The sequence below is a fragment of the Hemitrygon akajei genome, chromosome 23, assembly GCF_048418815.1.
Source record: "Hemitrygon akajei chromosome 23, sHemAka1.3, whole genome shotgun sequence".
NCBI lineage: Eukaryota > Metazoa > Chordata > Chondrichthyes > Myliobatiformes > Dasyatidae > Hemitrygon > Hemitrygon akajei.
The window spans coordinates 2525617-2544670 of NC_133146.1; the positions used below are offsets into that span (position 1 = coordinate 2525617).

General features: G+C 39.4%; 1 protein-coding gene across 1 annotated transcript in view; it reads right to left on the bottom strand.

Moving 5' to 3' along the window:
• Window positions 1–7411: 7411 nt before the first annotated feature.
• The window catches only part of smc3 (structural maintenance of chromosomes 3), a 122323-nt gene continuing 110680 nt past the window's right edge, over window positions 7412–19054 (bottom strand). Inside the window, exons 28-29 of the mRNA XM_073026853.1 lie at window positions 14081–14187; window positions 7412–7944 (exon numbers count right to left, since the gene is read on the bottom strand). Coding sequence (XP_072882954.1) covers window positions 7873–7944; window positions 14081–14187 — 179 coding nt within the window. The 3' untranslated portion in view covers window positions 7412–7872. The remainder of the gene's footprint in view (window positions 7945–14080; window positions 14188–19054) is intronic.

Sequence of the window (19054 nt, forward strand, 5' to 3'; positions counted from 1 at the left end):
AACTAAAGCACCAAGAGAAAGAATCTGATAAACTCACCTACCTTTCCAATCTTCTGCCTTCTCATATCCTCTAGTTTCCATTTATTCTCCTTTTTCATCCTTCTTCCCCCTTCCTTTCCAGTCCTAACGAAGGGTCTCAGCCTCAAACAATGACTGTTTATTCATCTCTATAGATGCTGCCTGGCCTGCTGAGTTCCTCCAGCATTTTGTGTGTTACTCTACAAATATCTAAAAACCAGATCTTGTTTAATTACCAACATGGGTATGCTTAACATTAAAACTAGAGGTTTCTTCTTTTAAGATAACTTACTATTATTATGCAGTCCAGTAATTTGGAAATCTTCCCTAAAGTGGAACGATGATCACCCAACAATGACTTTTATGTTTATTAAAGGAATACTGAATTGACGTGATGTACTCACAACATAATGGTATTTTCTTTTTGGACGGAGAACAGATAAGCTTGTCTGAGTATTCCATAGAAGTACTGGAGGATAACGGGTTGCTTGAACCAACCAAAGCTCAATTTTTTCTTGGATGCTGACACACATTCCAAAGCCTGTGCATCAAGATGTGGAAGTTAGAAAGTCACATGCAATAATTCTTCAAATTGTACTAACCTATGTTACGATGTATACTGACTGGCCTCATCACAGCCTGCTATGGAAACACCAATTCCCTTGAATGGAAAACCCTACAAAAAGTACTGGTTACGGCCCAGTCCATCACTGGTAAAGCCCTCCCTACCACTAAGCACATCTACATGAAGTGCTGTTGCAGAAAAGTAGCGTCCATCATCAGCAACCCCCCACTACCCAGGATGGGCTCCCTTCTCATTGCTACCATCAGGACTCAAGACTCCACATCACCAGGCTCAGGAACAGTTATAATCAGACTCTTGAGCCAGCAGGGATAACTTCACATGTCCCATCAGTGAACCGTTTGCACAACCTATGATCTCACTTTCAAGGACTCTTCATCTCATATTTGGTATTTCTTGCTTATTTATTATTTTTTCTTTCTTTTTGTATTTGCACAGTTTGTTCCCTTTTGCACACGAGTCTTTCATTGATTCTATTATGGTTATTAGATTTATTGAGTATATCACAAGAAAACAAATCTTAGGATTGTATATGGTGACATATACATACTTTGATAATAAATTTACTTTGAACTTTGATAACACACATCACCCAAGACAGCAGTATCTGCATGTCAACATTATGAATGCTCTTAAAATAAACAGCTTCCCAATGGTAGTACAGAGATCAGGTAATACTGTGACATCAGCAGTTGCTCAGTGGACACCACAGTACTTCTTTATGTTTATGGAATTCTGCTGCTGTGGCCCGTCCACTTCAAGGTTTGGCATGATGCACATTTAGATGCTGTTCTGCACACAACTGCTGTAACACATGGTAATGCTGCTCACTGGACATTTTTTTCACACCGTTCTTTGTAAACTCTAGAAATGTTGTGCGTAAGAATCCCAGATCAGCAGTTTCTGAGAAACTCAACCATCATTCCACAGTCAAAGTCACATATAACACATTTCTTCCCCATTCTGATGTTTGGTCTGAACAACCACTGAACCAGATGAGACTAAAGTTGAACATTCTGGCAGAAATGCACATCACTGTGTTTGGGGAAAAAAGGCACTGCACACCAAAACCTCATCCCAACTGTGAAGCATGGTGAAAGAAGCATCAATGTTTGAGGCTACTTTGCTGCCTCAGGGCCTGGACAGCTTGCAATCCTTGAAGAAACAATGAATTCAAAATTGTACCAAGACATTTTACGGGAGAATGTCAGGGTAGTAGTCCGTCAGCTGAAGCTTAATAGAAGTTGGATAATGCAACATGACAATGATCTGAAACACAAGAGTAAATCAACAACAAAATGGTTTAAAAATGTTTTGGAATGGCCGAGTCAAAGTCCTGACCTCAATCCTATAACGATATTGTGGAAGGACCTGAAGCAAGCAATTCATGCAAGGAAGCCCACCAATATTCCAGAGTTGAAGCACTTTTGTAAGGAAGAATGGCCAAAAATTCCTTCAAGCTGATGTGCAGGATTGATCAACAGTTACCGAAAATGTTTGGTTGAAGTTACTGCTATATAAAGAGGTCACACCATTACTGAAAGCAAAGGTTCACACACTTTTTCTAAAAAATACATGTAATATTGGCTCTTTTTTTTCAATAAATAAATATTCTTTTGTGTTATTTATTTAACTGGGTTCTCCTTATGTAGCCGTATGACTTGTGTGAAGATCAGATCACATTTTAGGTCACATTATGCAGAAATAAAGAAAATTCTACAGGGTTCATAAACTTTCTAGCAGCACTGTATCTCTCCCAGATTCTTACATGCCACCATATGCACCGAACTTCCCCATCACCTACCAACTTGCACCCCTCTCCCTCCTTTTCTGGCTTCTGCACCCTGAAACGTTGACCCAGAATCCTCTTCATGGATGCTGCCTGACTTTGCTTGAGTTCCTCCAGTACTTGTGTGTGTTACACAAACTAAACAGCTTTTTGAAACATCCTATAGATATAGCTTCAAAGTAACAATTCTTTCCTTTTCAGGTTGATGGATTTAATTAGCATTTACATCAAAGAGCAGTTCAACCTAAGTCAGTGAATGCAGAAAGTCAGATCACAGTATTTCCGTTATGAATTTGTATACTTTGTGAGCTGTCAAATATTGCAGCAAGTTACTATATGGTTTCTAAACCAAATTAGATCCATAAAAGAATTTGCAGCATGCGCTCTCCGCTGTAACCCACAGTGGTTTAAATCTGTATGTAGAATTGATAGCATCATCACTTTTAATATACTGGTGAATCAATCTATGAATCATTTCCTAATTATATGAAAGGAACATGATGCATTTACAACTTATTAAACATTTAAAGTTCATAAATGAGTGCGCAGAAATGCAAAAATATACATCGGTTGTGGACTGAATCATAGAATGAGATAACACTGCCATCATCATCTAATTCCATAAATCAAACATTACTAACTGGTCTAATGGCTTAATTGACCATATGACCCTGAAATGGGCATCACAAACAAGACGACCAATGTTGGCCTGACTTTGAACCTGCAGCTTTGCATTATTTGGATCTTATCTGCAAAATCTCAAGATGCACCATACATTTCACCCTGAATCAAATTTACGATCATAGACATACATACACAGGTATAAATGACATGAAAACTAGCTACTTACAACAGCAGCACAGGGACAAACACAAATTAGCATAAATTTGATACAAGTGTTCAAAAGGTCATCTCTTTATAACATGAACATGGAAGCTTTAGAGAGGAGGCAGATGAGTTTTACCGGGATGGTCCTTGTAATAGAGGGCGTGTTTTATGAGGATAGGTTCAGTGAGTTAAGGCTTTTCTCTTTGGAGCAAAGGTTGAGATGTGCCTTGGTAAAATATACAAGATGATTGAGAGGACAGCCAAAGTTGGGCCCTTTAAGACAGAAACAGGTGAATTTATTATGGGGAACAAGGAAATGGCAGACGAGTTGAACAGGTACTTTGGATCTGTCTTCACTAGGGAAGATACAAACAATCTCCCAGATGTAATAGTGGCCAGAGGAACTGAAGGAAATTCACATTAGGCAGAAAATGGTGTTGGGTAGACTGATGGGACTGAAGGCTGATAAATCCCCAGGGCCTGATGGTCTGCATACTTAAGGAGGTGGCTCTAGAGATTCTGGACGCATTGGTAATCATTTTCCAATGTTCTATAGTTTCAGGATCAGTTCCTGTGGATTGATTCTGTGGATTCCTGTAGCTAATGTTATCTCACTTTTTAAGAAAGGAGGGAGAGAGAAAACAGGTAATTATAGACCAGTTAGCCTGACATCAGTGGTGGGGAAGATGCTGGTCAATTATAAAAGATGAAATAGCAGCACATTTGGATAGCAGTAACAGGATCGGTTCAAGTCAGCATGGATTTACAAAGGGGAAATCATGCTTGAAAAATCTTCTGGAATTTTTTGAGGATGTAACTACGAAAATAGACAAGGGAGAGCCAGTGGATGTAGTGTAACTGGACTTTCTGAAAGCCTTTGATAAGGTCCCACATAGGAGATTAGTGGGCAAAATTAGAGCACATGGTATTGGGGGTAGGGTACAGACATGGTCAGAAAATTGGTTGGCAGACAAGAAACAAAGAGTAGGGATTAACGGGTCCCTTTCAGAATGGCAGGCAGTGACTGGTGGGATACCATAAGGCTCGGTGCTGGGACCACAGCTAATTACAATATACATTAATGATTTAAATGAAGGGATTAAAAGTAACATTGGCAAATTTGCAGATGACACAAAGCTGCGTGGCAGTGTGAAATGTGAGGAGGATGTTATGAGAATGCAGGGTGACTTGGACAAGTTGCATGGCAAATGCTGTTTAATGTGGATAAATGTGAGGTTATCCACTTTGGTGGCAAGAACTGGAAGGCAGATTACTATCTGAATGGTGTCAAGTTAGGAAAAGGGGAAGTACAACGAGATCTAGGAGTCCTTGTTCATCAGTCACTGGAAATAAGCAGGCAGTGAAGAAAGCTAATGGCATGTTGGCCTTCATAACAAGGGGAGTTGAGTATAGGAGCAAAGAGGTCCTTCTGCAGTTGTACTTACTTACTTACTTCTACTTACTACTGGTAATTATAAAGATGTTGATTCAACATAATTAAGCCATTTAAGCAGGATTTTCAGCCTGTAACTTTAGCCCCTAATGTGAGGTTATCCAAAATTTAGACTTAAGTTCTCAACCTCGCTGCATTGGTGACCTACATTAATTAGTCTGTCCTCCTGGTGAGACCACACCTAGAGTATTGTGTGCAGTTTCGGTCTCCAAATTTGAGGAAGGACATACTTGCTATTGAGGAAGTGCAGAGTAGGTTCACAAGGTTAATTCCCAGGATGGTGGGACTGTCATATGTTGAAAGATTGGAGTGACTGGGCTTGTATACACTGGAATTTAGAAGGATGAGAGAGGACCTGATTGAAACATATAAGATTATTAAGGGATGACGCACTAGAGGCAGGAAACATGTTCCTGATGTTGGGGGAGTCCAGAACCAGAGGAAACAGTTTAAGAATAAGGGGTAGGCCATTTAGAATGGAGTTGAGCAAAAACTTTTTCACCCAGAGAGTTGTGGATCTGTGGAATGCTCTGCCTCAGAAGGCAGTGGAGGCCAATTCCCTGGATACTTTCAAGAAAGAGCTAGATAGAGCTCTTAAAGATAGCGGAGTCAAGGGCTATGGGGAGAAGGCAGGAATGGGGTACTGATTGTGGATGATCAGCCATGATCACAGTGAATGGTGGTGCTGGCTCGAAGGGCTGAATGGCCTACTCCTGCACCTGTTGTCTATTTACACCATATATCTATAGTGGGGAGAAGAGAGAGACTACTTACTACTGGTAATTATAAAGATGTTGATTCAACATAATTAAGCTACTTAAGCAGGATTTTCAGCCTGTAACTTTAGCCCCTAATGTGAGGTTATCCAAAATTTAGACGTAAGTTCTCAACCTCGCTGCACTGGTGACCTACATTAGTCTGTCCTCCTACCAAACGCAGAGCTGAATATCCTGTATCCATCTTACATTTTTAATACTATTAAACACATTTCAACTTAGAACTAAAGAACTTAAATGAGGTACTGTCCCTGTTAAAGTATGATGCACACGACCTCTTGCAGATACCCCTGAATCAAAAAATTTGGAATTTAGTAAATATTGGTCTCAGTAATAGTAACCTCAAAACTACTGGAAGGTCATAAAAATTATCTGGATCTTTCAATATCTTTTGAGAACTACATCTCTCTCTCTCCTTCAAATAAAATGATGCATCTCAAAATAGACTGTCAGTTTCAGGAGCTTGGTGAGTGAGAATCATGCTACCATAAAGAGACTACCACTGTGCTGGATAGGGAAGGCTCAGGGCAGATCTGGCAGCTTAAAAGTAGACTTCCAAGAGTTACAAAGAAAGATTATAAAATTTGATAGTCACTGGAATTTAGGACAAGTTGTAATAATTAAGGGGGAAACTTTTATTTAAATTTACCTAGCTTATATCGAGAATGGCAGAGAGGACAAATATTCCCACTAATTGAGGAATCTGGAATGAGGAGGTGTGTAAAATTTAGAAGTTTCTACACAATGAATGGTAGGGAATTCTACTATAAGTGCCATTTAATCCTATGTTGATTGTTAAAATCCAAAAGCGAAGGAAATTAAGTGATATGGGGAAGGCGGGTAAATCGGAGTTAGGTCACGTGCAGGGCTTCGACCCAAGATGTTGACAATTCCTTTCCTCCCACAGATGCTGCTCAATCTGCTGAGTTCTTTCAGAAGTTCTATTTGTTGCTCCTGATTCCAGCATTTGCCTGTCTCCACAAGCTTTTTGAATGCAGGAACAGGGTTCAAAGAATCAAATGGCCTCCTTATATTCCTGGAGGCATATCTACCCTTTCCCAAACTGTTTAATCCCTTTGATTAAAATTTATAAATCCTAATTTTAAAAGTAATCACACCAGCATCAATCGTCATTCAAGTCCCTCTACTTCTCCAGTAGCCGTCAAGCTTACATTTGTAGTATGTGTTACTTTGTGATCAATCCACGCTAAATCTACCCAAAAAAGTTAATGCGTTTCCTGTCTGGTACACATACAACTTCAAACAATGTGATAAACCTTATTACTGCAGGTATTTTCTCTGGTACTATAACCACTCAGCAGGAAGGATGTGATTGTACTGGAGAGAATACAGATTCACTAGGCTATTGCAGGACTTTGGTTAGGGGAGAAACTGAACAGGTTATGGCCAACAGGAGAGGACACAGTTTTAAGGTGCTTCTTTGTAGCTACAGAGATGTCAGGGGTAAGGTTTTTATGCAGAGAGTGGTGAGTGCATGAAATGGGCTGCCAGTGATGGTGGTGGAGGCGAATACAATAGGGTCTTTTAAGAGACTCCTGGATAGCTTAGAAAAATAGAGGGCTATAACCCGAGGAAATCTCTAAAGTAAGTACATGTATGGCACAGCATTGTGCGCTGAAGGGCCTATATGGTGCTGTAGGTTTTCTATGTTAGAGGTGGCTGAAGGTCACCTGAAAGAGATGCATGAAATTATAAAGGGTAGAAACAGTTAGTTTCCCCAGAGTGGAAATATCAAATACTGGAGAAACTCTTAAAAGATTTGTGAGGCAAGTTTTTTTAAAAAAATGCAGAGTGGTAGGAGGCTGGAACAAAGCATCAGGGGACTGAAGGCCTATTCCCGTGCTGTACTATTCTATGTTAGTAGTCAAAAATAATTAGATTAGCTGAAAGACATCAGAATTGCAATTTAATAAGAGTTAAATCACCATAGAAAAACACTAAAATATATTATCTAACATTTTATTGCAACTCTAAACGAAAATACAACAAGAGGGAAATGGTAAAACTTATACAGAGCAAAGCTACTGCAATGGAAGATATAAAGTGTATAAACAACTGCAAGGAACTTTACAAAGCCACTGACATACTTAAACTTTGCATGCGGAGGGTATCTGAAGCAGGTATCTTTTTTTTAATAAAACACAGCAACAAGGAGTCATAATTCAAGCCAAATTCCTTCAGATAAAAATCTGCTCTGCTCACTTCCTAAATGCCATGAAGGCTGATTAAATTTACCCCAGTTCATTCTCAAAAGTAGAAGTTAGAATTTTTAAGTAGCTATGTAAAATGCAGTGATTATATCTAGAGTTTAGTATTGATATGAGCACAATTAGTGCAAATCAAAACTGCAGATAAAAAGTATACAACTTATGTTCAATTGACTGGAAAGCAAATCCTGCCGTTATTATCCATGCGTGGTATCGTCTTCCACAAAATCTTTAGCTTGTTCAGCTGTGATCACATCAATATGACTGACCTGTATATAAATAAAGCAGCCAAGTACATAAAATGCAAAAGCATGGCAACTGAAACAAGTATTAACGAAGAAAAGGAGAATCTTTACAGGAGGAACTAGAGCAAATATTACCATGAAAAGAATTCATATACCAGTAAATTACATCAAATTCACCACACCAATTCCTGATGTTGATGTACAAGAAGGAAGCTGTCTGGGTTCTTATTCACTACTGATAAAGTTGACCTTATTCAAACACAAAAATTTAAGTTTTACAAAGTAGATGCTGAGACAATGTTTCTCAAAATGAGAGTATCTAGAACCAGAGGCATAATTTCAGAATGAGGGACCTGAAATTCAAATAGATGAAAGAGCTGGAATTTTCTAACCTAGATAACTGTGAAGGTAAGAGTTACTGAATATATTCACAGCTGAGAATAGTAAGTTTTTAAACTACAAGAGTATGGGAAGAAAGTAGGAAAGTGACTTTGAGGCCATGATTTTACAAGGCAGTCTCAAGGAGTTGATTAATTTACCTTTGCGTAAATTCTAAAATCTGTATATTTAAAAAAAAAGTGTAATAAAGGAAAAGCAGTGTTTTCAGATTCCTGAGTTTTCCAAATTTAAAACCAAGTGCTCAAAGTGTATTTTGAAGCTTGATAAGTTATCTTATCTACAATGTTACACATCAATGAAAAACTCTTTACTTCCATTCCAAGGAGGCTTAGTCATTTATGATATAACTTCTATCTAAATGTAATTACTTCAACTTACAGATTACAAGGCAGGGAAGAGAGAGAATAAATCATTGGAAAAACATCATTTCTTAAGAGCTTAGAATTTGCCTGTGTTGTTTGAACATTCTTGGGAATCTCCTCATTACAAAGTTTGCTTAGCTGCTTGAATTTTTGCCCACTCTTTGTCCTCCCAAACCATGCCCCACCCATTTTCTTCCAACCTGTCACTAATGACACTCTGTAAAAACTGCATAAAATTGCCAAGTCCCAGTTTAATAGTTTTTAAACTAATAAACTTGTCTCGGGCTTCCAGCCAGGTACAGGTTATCGCTTTTAACTGATGTTTTAATCACTAATTCTGCCAACTTAATCAGGGATGACGCCTAGGCATGTCTAGTCCGGTGGTATATATACCCCATGTTGTTCGCCCCTCTTGATTGGTTAGTGCTCACCTGGTCAGGTTTCTGCTCTCCCACCTTGTTTACAATCGGATTCCAGTTCTTACTTAAGGGTGAGATCTTCGCCCTTGTTAAAATTCTTTTCTAGTTTTACTTCAATGGCTTCTTTCAGCAGGCAGTCCCAAAAGCCAATAGCTTTGTCCCATCAAAGTTAATCCTACGGCCATTGCAAATGCAGTGTTCTGCTGCTGCCAATTTCTCCAGGTAACCCAAACAGATACATCTCCTGTGCTCCTTAATGGGGGTTTCCACTATGCGTTCCAACTGGCCGATACGCGCTGATCCATATTCACAGGGAATCCTGTGAGCGCCAGTCACCTGGAGTCCCAGATCATCTCTGACCCACATAAGCTGTGATTTGAGCTTCCTTACAGATTTGTGGATGTATTAATCTGGTATTTCTTCAGGATCCTGGCAATCCTTCCAAAAGCTGTGGAAGTAGGGAAACTGCCCAGATACCCCAAATACTTCTTCAGATTCATCAAAGACACCTTCATAGTGTTGCCTCATGGACTCCAGGCACTCCAACAGTTCCACAACTATCTGAACAGCATACATCCAAATATACAATTTATGATGGGAGATTGAGAAGAATGGTTGCCCCCGTTCCTGGACAGTCATATTAGATGGAAACCAGACAGTAGCCTCAAGCATGGCGAGTAACATGATTTTAACATGAAAGTGAATTGGGAAAACCAGGTCAGTACTGAACTTCAAGAGAGAGAACTTGTAGGGATAGCTTTTTAGAACAGTTTTTGTTCAGTCCACTAGGGATTGGCTGTGCTGGATTGAGTGTGGTGCAATGATTTGGAGTTGATAAGAAAGCTTAAGGTAATTTGAGAAGGAGAAACTAAATTCCATTGTGGCGGTATTTCAGTGGAATAAAGGAAATTACAATGGCATGAGAGGGGAACTGGCCAAAGTTGATTGGAAAGGGACGCTAGCAGGAGGACAGCAGACCAGCTATGGCTGGAGTTTCTGTGAAAAATGATGAAAGTGCAACACAGGTATATTCCAAATAAGAAGAAATTTTTGAATGGAAGTAGGACATTACTGTGGCTGACAAGTCAGAGCCAAAGTAAAAGCAAAAGAGAGGGCATGCAAGGAAGCTAAAGCTAGTGGGAAGATAGAGGATTGGGAAGCTTTTAAAACTTTGCAGAAGAAAACTGAGGAGGTCATGAGGAAGGAAAAGATGAATTATGAAATGAAACTGGCAACTAATATCAAAGATGATACTAAAAGCTCCAGTATATAAAGGGTAAAAAAGAGTCGAGGGTAGATATAGGACGAATAGAAAATGACGCTGAAGATATTTTAATGAGAGAGGCAGAGATGGCAGAGGAACTGAATGCTTATTTTGAGTTAGTAAATTTGCTGATGACACAAAGGTTGGGGGTGTTGTGGATAGTGTGGAGGGCTGTCGGAAGTTACAGTGGGACACCGGTAGGATGCAAAACCGGGCTGAGAAGCGGCAGATGGCGTTCAACTCAGGTAAGTGTGAGATGGTTCATTTTGGTAGGTCAAATATGATGGCAGAATATAGTATTAATGTAAAACTCTTGGCAGTATGGAGGATCAGAGTTCTGTCTAGTTTTTGTAATGTGTCATGTAACACCATGGTCCTAAAAAACGGTGTCTCATTTTTACTATGTTCTGTACCAGCAGTTATGGTCGAAATGACAATAAAAGTGACTTGACTTGACAGAGGGATCTTGGGGTCAGAGTCCATAGGACACTAAAAACTGCTGCGCAGGTTGACTCTGTAGTTAAGAAAGCATACGGTGCATTGCTCTTCATCAATCATGGGATTGAGTTTAGGAGCTGAGAGGTAGTATTGCTGCTACATAGGACCCTGGTCAGGCCCCATTTGGAGTACTGTGCTCAGTTCTGGTCACCTCACTACAGGAAGGATGTGGAAACCATAGAAAGGGTGCAGAGGAGATTTACAAGGATGTTGCCTGGATTGGGGAGCATGCCTCATGAGAATAGGTTGAGTGAAATCGGCCTTTTTTCCTTTTTGAGTGAAGGAGGACAGGAGCAACCTGATAGAGGTGTATAAGATGATGAGAGGCATTGATCATGTGGATAGTCAGAGGCTTTTTCTCAGGGCTGAAATGGCTAGCATGAGAGGGCAGTTTTAAGGTGCTTGGAAGTAGGTACAGAGGAGATGTCAGGAGTAAGCTTTTTTTAACACAGAGAGTGGTGAGTGTGTGGAATGGGCTGCCGGTGACGGTGGTGAAGGCGGATACGATAGGGTCTTCTAAGAGACTCTTGCGACAGGTACATGGAGCTCAGAAAAATAGAGGCTATGGATACCCCTAGGTAATTTCTAAGGTAAGGGCATGTTCGGCATAGCTTTGTGGGCCGAAAGGCCTGCATTGTGCTGTAGGTTTTCTATGTTTCTATTAGTCTTCACAGTGGAGGACACCTGCAGTAGACCGGACATTCAACAGTGTCAAGGAAGTCAAGTAGGTGCAGTGAAAATTATGCCAGAGAAGGTGCTCAGGAAGCTTAATGGTCTGAGGGTGGATAAATCTCCTGGACCTGATGGAATGTACCCTCGGGTGCCGAAGGAAATAGCTGGAAAGACTGTAGAGGCATTAACAATGATCTTTCAAAAATCGATTCTGGCATTGTACCGGATGACTGGAAAATGACAAATGTTACTACACTAATTAAGAAATGGAAGCTATAGACCTGTTAGTCTGACATCAGTGGTTGGGAAGTTGTTGGAATCGATTGTTAGGAATGAGATTATGGAGTACCTGCAGGCACATGACAAGATAGGCCAAAGCCAGCATGGTTTCCTGAAAGGAAAATCCTGACTAACTACCTACTGCAATTTTTTAAGGAAATTACATGCAGGATACTCAAAAGGAGATGCAGTAGATGTGGTGTACTTTGATTTTCAGAAGGCCTTTGACAAGGTGCCACACATGAGGCTACTTAGCAGGATAAGAGCCTATGGAATTACAGGGAAGTTACTAGCCTGTGTGGAGCATTGGCTGATTGGCAGAAAACAGAGTGGGAATAAAGGGATCCTATTCTGGCTGGCTGCTAGTTACCAGTGGAGTTCCACAGGGGTCAGTGTTGGGACTGCTGTTTTTTTACGATCGATGTCAATGATTTGGCCTGTAGGATTAATGGGTTTGTAGCTAAATTGACCAATGATACAAAGATAGGTGGAGGAGCGGATAGTGTTGAGGAAACAGAGAGCCTGCGAGAGACTTAGATAGTTTAGGGGAATGGACAAAGAAGTGACAAATGAAATAGTGTTGGAAAGTGTACCGACATGCACTTTGGTGGAAGAAATAAATGGACTATTATTTAGATTGGGAGAAAATTCAAAATGCAGAGATGCAAAGGGACTTGGGAGTCCTTGTGCAGGATACCCTAAAGGTTAACCTCCAGGTTGAATCGGTGAAGAAGGCAAATGCAATGATGGCATTCATTTCGAGAGGTATAGAATATAAGAGCAGGGATGTGACATTGAGGCTCCATTAGACACTCGTGAGACCACACTTGAGAGCATTGTGTGCAGTTTTAGGCTGCTTATTTTAGAAAGGATATATTGACATCGGAGAGGGTTCAGAGAAGGTTCACGAGAATGATTTCAGGAATGAAAGGTTTACCGTATGAGGAACATCTGGCAGCTCTTGGTCTGTATTCCCTAGAGTTCAGAGAATGAGGGGGGATCTCATAGAAACATTCCAAATGTTAAAAGGCCTGTACAGATTAGATATGGCAAAGTTATTTCCCGACAAGAGGGCATGACTTCAAGATTGAAGGACTTCCATTTAGAACAGAGATATGGAGAAATTACTTTAGTCAGAGGGTGGAAGCAGCTGTGGAGCCAAGTCATTGGGTCATAAGGAAGAGATAGATAGGTTCTTGATTAGCCAGGGTACCAAAGGGTATGTGGAGAAGGCAGGGGAGTGGAGATGACTGGAAGAATTGGATCAGCCCATGATTGAATGGCCTACTTATAAGACCATAAGATATAGAAGCAGAAGTAGGCCATGATCTAACAGAAAACCACTCACATGGACTTATACCTCAATAATAACAGCCACCATCATGCCTCCCAACTCAAGAGTGATTCTTTCTACTTTACTAATTGTGCAATAACTATTTCGGACCCAGAGAGTCTCCATGATGAAATATGCATGATGTTCCTAAAGGACAGGTACAAGGTGAATAAAATCAATTTGACCCTTAAGAGAGCCAATGGAAAAACCATAAAACCTAACAACAAGGACGAATCGCCTGTCTTCCCTGTATTCCCATGGTTTCTGAATGGATCGCAGGCTGAATGGCCTACATCTGCTCCTTTGTCTTGTGATCTTGAGGATCCTGAAGAAAAATCCAGATTAATACCATCCACAAACCTGTAAGGAAGCTCAAATTACAGCTTATGTGGGTCAAAGATGACCTGGGACTCAGGATGGCTGGCGTTTACAGGATTCCTTGTGAATGTGAAGCAGCGTATATCGGCCAGACAGAATGCATAGTGGAAAACCGTATCGATGAACACAGGAGGTGCATTCATTTGGGTTACCCAGAGAAACTGGCGGCAGCGGAACATTGCATTTGCAATGGCCATAAGGTTGACTTTGACAGCACAGAACTACTGTGCCACGCCAAAGCTTTTGGGGCCACCTGGTAAAGGAAGCCATTGAAATAAAACAGGAGGGACGGATGATGGGGGAGTCTATAATCACTGGACTAAACATGCCAAGGTATCATACCCGATGAAGATGACATAGTTTCTCATTGAAATATCTGTTAAAAATCGCTATCTGTACCTGTCTGGAAGCCTAGGAAAAGTTTATTCGTCATATACACTGGGAAAGCACTAGATCCTTTTCCAGTTTTTAAACTGATCAAATAAATCAGCTTTTCAAAATAAATTTCAAATGTAATATAAATAGTTTACGGCATCCAATTTTCTAGTGAAATTACCTTATTCCTGAATTTCACTCCATAGAACTTGTCTGCAGATTCAAGCAATTCCGGCCTGAATGTAGTTGTAATGAACTGGGCATGTGAAGAAAGCTCGGATATCATATCTATTATGAGAAAGATTATTAATAAAGGAGTAAAATAAGCAAAATTACAAATTACAAAATCATAAATATCAAGTAAATGGCAACTAGTCTAAATTAACCGACTTTTAAAGAATGGTGCTGACTACTAAATGACAGGTTCGATTTAGCAATTAGAACCAAATTATTTGAATGCAGCCATCAAGACAGGAGGTCTAGATGATGAGTTTGCACAGACTGAATGCTAAGAGCCTGCCAGGTACTTAGCAGTTAAGGTAACCCATCTATCCATTTGATTTGACCTTGTACACATAGTTGCAAACGTAATCCAAATATCACGCCTCTCCTCAGCACACCCACTAACAATCAAAGCACAACCACTGGTTCAGCGATTATATTAAATTTAAATTGGCATTAAATTGTAAATTCTCACTCATATTCACTATTTGTTCACTCCCCTCCCCCCAAACCTAACAAAATAATCAGGCCAAGTAGTTCCAGTAGTGATTTCTAGACTTCCTAAGTTTGCCCTGTTGATTTAATAATGCACAGCCATCAATCCAAGTCTCTTTCATTCTTTATTTTATTGATACCAGTCAGAAGTTACCTTGTTCTGCCCTCTAAATTAACTCTACAATGGTTCATATACTTTTGTTCTAGTTTCTTCATTCACTAAATCAGAAAATATTGTTTAGTAATTTGACACTTCGATTTCTTGTAACACTGCTTTGTGACAACCAGATAACTTAGGAATATAATGTTCAGCTGCAGCCCAAATACCAATACTTGTGAAGTCAATAGCTGCATCAGATTTTTATAAAGATTCATGGCATTCACCCAGCTCTTCCTTGTTTACTTTGACTCCAAAATGTTTATGTTTCTTTGGGTGGGGGGAAAAGTTCAGATTTGGTGGGAGCCTAAGATTTGGTATGTCATCAAAGACTCTAGAAAATTTCTAGATATACCATGGACAGGATTCTAATTCACTGTCCGGTATAGAGAGGCCACTGCACTGGATTGGAAAAAGCTGCAGAATGTTGCAAACTCAGCCAGCTCCTCCATAGACACTAGCCACCCCAGCACAGAGGACATCTTCAAAAGGCGATGCATCAAAAAGGCTGCATCCATCATTAAGGACCTCAATCACCCAGGACAAGCCCTCTTCGCTCCATCAAGAGGAGAATCTACAAGAACATGAAGACATGTACTCAATATTTTAGGAACAGCTTCTTCCCCTCCACCACCAGGTTTATGAATGGACAATGAATTGATGTACACTATCTACTTTTTAAAGCTCTTTTTGGACTACTTATTTAATTTTTACAATTTCTTATTGTAATTTAATTGCTTTATTATGTATTTTTAAAATTATATTTTATTCAGAAACATTTGAAACCCCACAGCTTTGTTACTACCACCAGATCTACATAACGATGGTATCAGAATACAAGAGGGAGATTGAAAGCTTGGCTGAGTGATGCAATAACAACAGCCTCTCTCTCAATGTCAATTAGAGGGTAACCAGGGGTCCACGAGCATGACAGCACATTTACTTCTTTAGGAGTCTGCATTGGTTCGGCATGTCATCAAAAATTTTGGTAAACATCTATAGATGTGTGGTGAAAAACGTGCTGACTGGCTGCTTTACAGCCTGGTATGGGAACACCAATTCCTGTCAGTGGAAAATCGTAAAAAAGGCAGTGGATTTTATCCAGTACATCACAGTAAAACCCTCCCAACCACTGAGCACATCTACATGAAACTTTGCCTTAGAAAAGCAGCATCTGTCAAAGATCCTCACTACCCACGCCATGCACTTTTCTCACTGCTGTCGTCAGGTTGAATGAAGGTACACGTGCCTCTTGACTCGCACCACCAGCTTTAGGAACAGTTACTACCCCTCAACCATTAGGCTCTTGAACAAAAGGGGACAGCTACACACATTTGAGGACTCCATTATATTGTTATTTCATGCTCATTATTTATTGCTATTTATTTGTATCTGCATTTGCAGTTTGTTTACAGCTCACAGTTATTGTTCTATAGATTTGCTAGGTATGCCCACAGAAAAAGTACCTCAGGGTTGTATGTGGTGACATGTACTCTGATAAATTTTACTTTGAACTTCTCTGATAAAACTTATGCCTAAAATTTATTACAACATTTTCATATTTAAATATATTGTTTTTTCCCTTTATGGATGAATCACAGGACAAAACTGTGCTGTGACAATAAAATTATCTAAAAGCAAAAACTGCAGATGATGGAAATCAGAAATAAAAAAAAAAACAAGATGCTGGAAAAACTCAGCATATCGATGGGAAGCGCACACGACAAATGCTGGCTGATCTATGGCATGCTTCCAGCATTTTCTGCTTTCATCTCAATAAAACAAAGTTGGGCTCTAACAACACTTCCACCATCACCAGAGCATCAATACATCTCCTATACATCACATGAAATAACTTGATTTGAGGTGGACTGTGAAATAAGGATGAGACATTCAAACAAGAGCCTGAAATTTGATCATAAAACAAAATGAAACACTCAATACGAGAAACTCAGGTGAAGGACTGCATGAAAGCAAATCAGCAACACTTAAGAAATTAAGTAGCTTTTTTTAAAAAAACACCCACTCCAACTGTCTTTCTGCCTCTAGAGGCGTTGGTTATTTATATGCAGTTTGTTACGTCCCAACATCACTTCCTGTTCACAAACTTTTTTTAAAACATCACTTCCTGCATGGGTTAATTTGGTTTATTACTTACAGTAAAGTGTCCTAAGACATCCATCTCCATCCACTCTTTATTTCAAAGTTCAAAGCACATTTATTATCAAAGTATGTATACTATATACAACCTTGAGATTTGTCTCCTTACAGCCAGCCACAAAACGAAGAAACCCAATAGAACCCATTAAAAAAGTTTATCAAATACCCAAAATACAAAAAAAAAGAATAAATTGTGTAAACAATAAAAGTAAGCAAACAACATTCAGAACTAAAGTTCACAAAGTGAATTCATGGTCACAAAGCTAGTCCAGGATAGTTAGTTGCAGGCCACAGCCTCGGTTCAGTGCACAAACGAGTAAACTTTGCCAAGCAGCGAGCTGAACATTGGCCCATTCTTCACCCCCGGCCCCGACACCCTAACCTTTTTAATCTGGCCAAACATCGGCTTATTTCTCACTCTCAGATCCAAGCCCTGCCACCTCAATTTGGCCTATACTTGGCATTTTCAATCTGGCCCAGTATTTAAATCTGTCAAATATTGACTTGTTCCTTGTTCTCGAGCCCGGGCCCCACTGCCTTGACCCTGCCTTGCCTTGGATCAGACACTTTGAATCAGCTCAAATTTCAAATTAAATTTTATTATCAAAGTACATATGTCACTATATACAATCTTGAGATTCATTTTCCCGTGGGCATATTCAGTAAATCTATAGAATAGTAACTCCATCCACTCCAACAATGGCCAAACATTGGTTCGTTCCTCACTCTCAGGCCTCAGCCCTGCCACTTTGATTCAGCCCATACACACCACCCTGCAATTGTCCCGCTCACTGCCAAGGTGTAATGGCAATTCACAAACTCATCTCCAAAAGGGAAGTTACAGGCTACTGGTCGTAGTGACTAGTGATCAGAAAAAAAATATGATTAATACAGCAGTTAGCAAGATTTATTTGCTGCCAGTAAGGCATCACTGTGTTTCACAAGCGCCATCTTAAACCAGAAACAGCAATAACTGAGAGTCTTAAGCTTTCTTAATCAAGATCAGAATCAGACTTTAATCGCCAAGTACCTATGCACATACAAGGAATTTACTTCCGGCAGATGTTGTCTCTCTGCTCATAACAATAATAATGATAAATATAAATGAAAATATAGATTATACATACAGGTAGTGCAATCCAAGTAATAGTTAGCCGACAGTTAACTGTTCAGCAAAGTGACCGCAGTAGGGAAAAAACTTCTCCAGTGCCTATTAGTCTTAGTCTGGAGGGATATTGATAAACACTTAGTAGATGTACTTTGGAGGAAGTATTAGGCTTATCACTATTCAGCTATCGTTAGGTATGAATTTGGTCAACTCTGCAGCATAGCTATAGAATGCTGCATGTGTGTATTATCTTGTTTAATGCTGATCATGAGAATATCAATAATATTAAGCTTTTTTAAAAAAAAAATTTTTTATTGCGTTTTTAAGTGATTACAGAGTAAAGTATAGGAAAAAAATGTATATAACCCTTCCCTCTCCCCCCCAACTTCCCTATAGAAAAAAAAAGAGAAAGAAAGAAAGAAAAAAAAGAGTGCCTGCATGTTGGAAGATCTCCACATGCTCCATGGAGTTCGTAATAACTTTAATGTATATATTTATTTCTTTCCCCAAGTAACCAATTGTTTCATCTTCAGAGCACCTATATATTTAGTGCTGTCTTTTGTAAATAAGGGCACCAAATTTTCAGAAATGTTTCATATTTATCTCTTAAATTATAAGTAATTTTTTCTAGTGGAATACAGCCATAAATTTCTTTCTTCCAACAATCTATACTTAAATATGTATCCGATTTCCAAGTAACTGCAATAGCCTTTTTGGCTACTGCCACTGCAATTTTTATGAATTCTTTCTGATATTTATTCAGTTTGGGTTTCAGTTTTATCCCTTCAATATCACCTAGTAAGAGTAATATTGGATCATGAGGAAGTTGTGTTCCTGTAATTTGTTCCAATAAAAGTCTTAAATTTGTCCAAAAAGGTTGAATTTTAGAACAAGACCATGTAGAATGTAAAAAAGTACCAGTTTCTTGGTTACATCGGAAACAATGATCAGATAAATTTGGGTTTAATTTATTTATTTTTTGTGGTGTAATATATACCGGTAATTGATGTAGA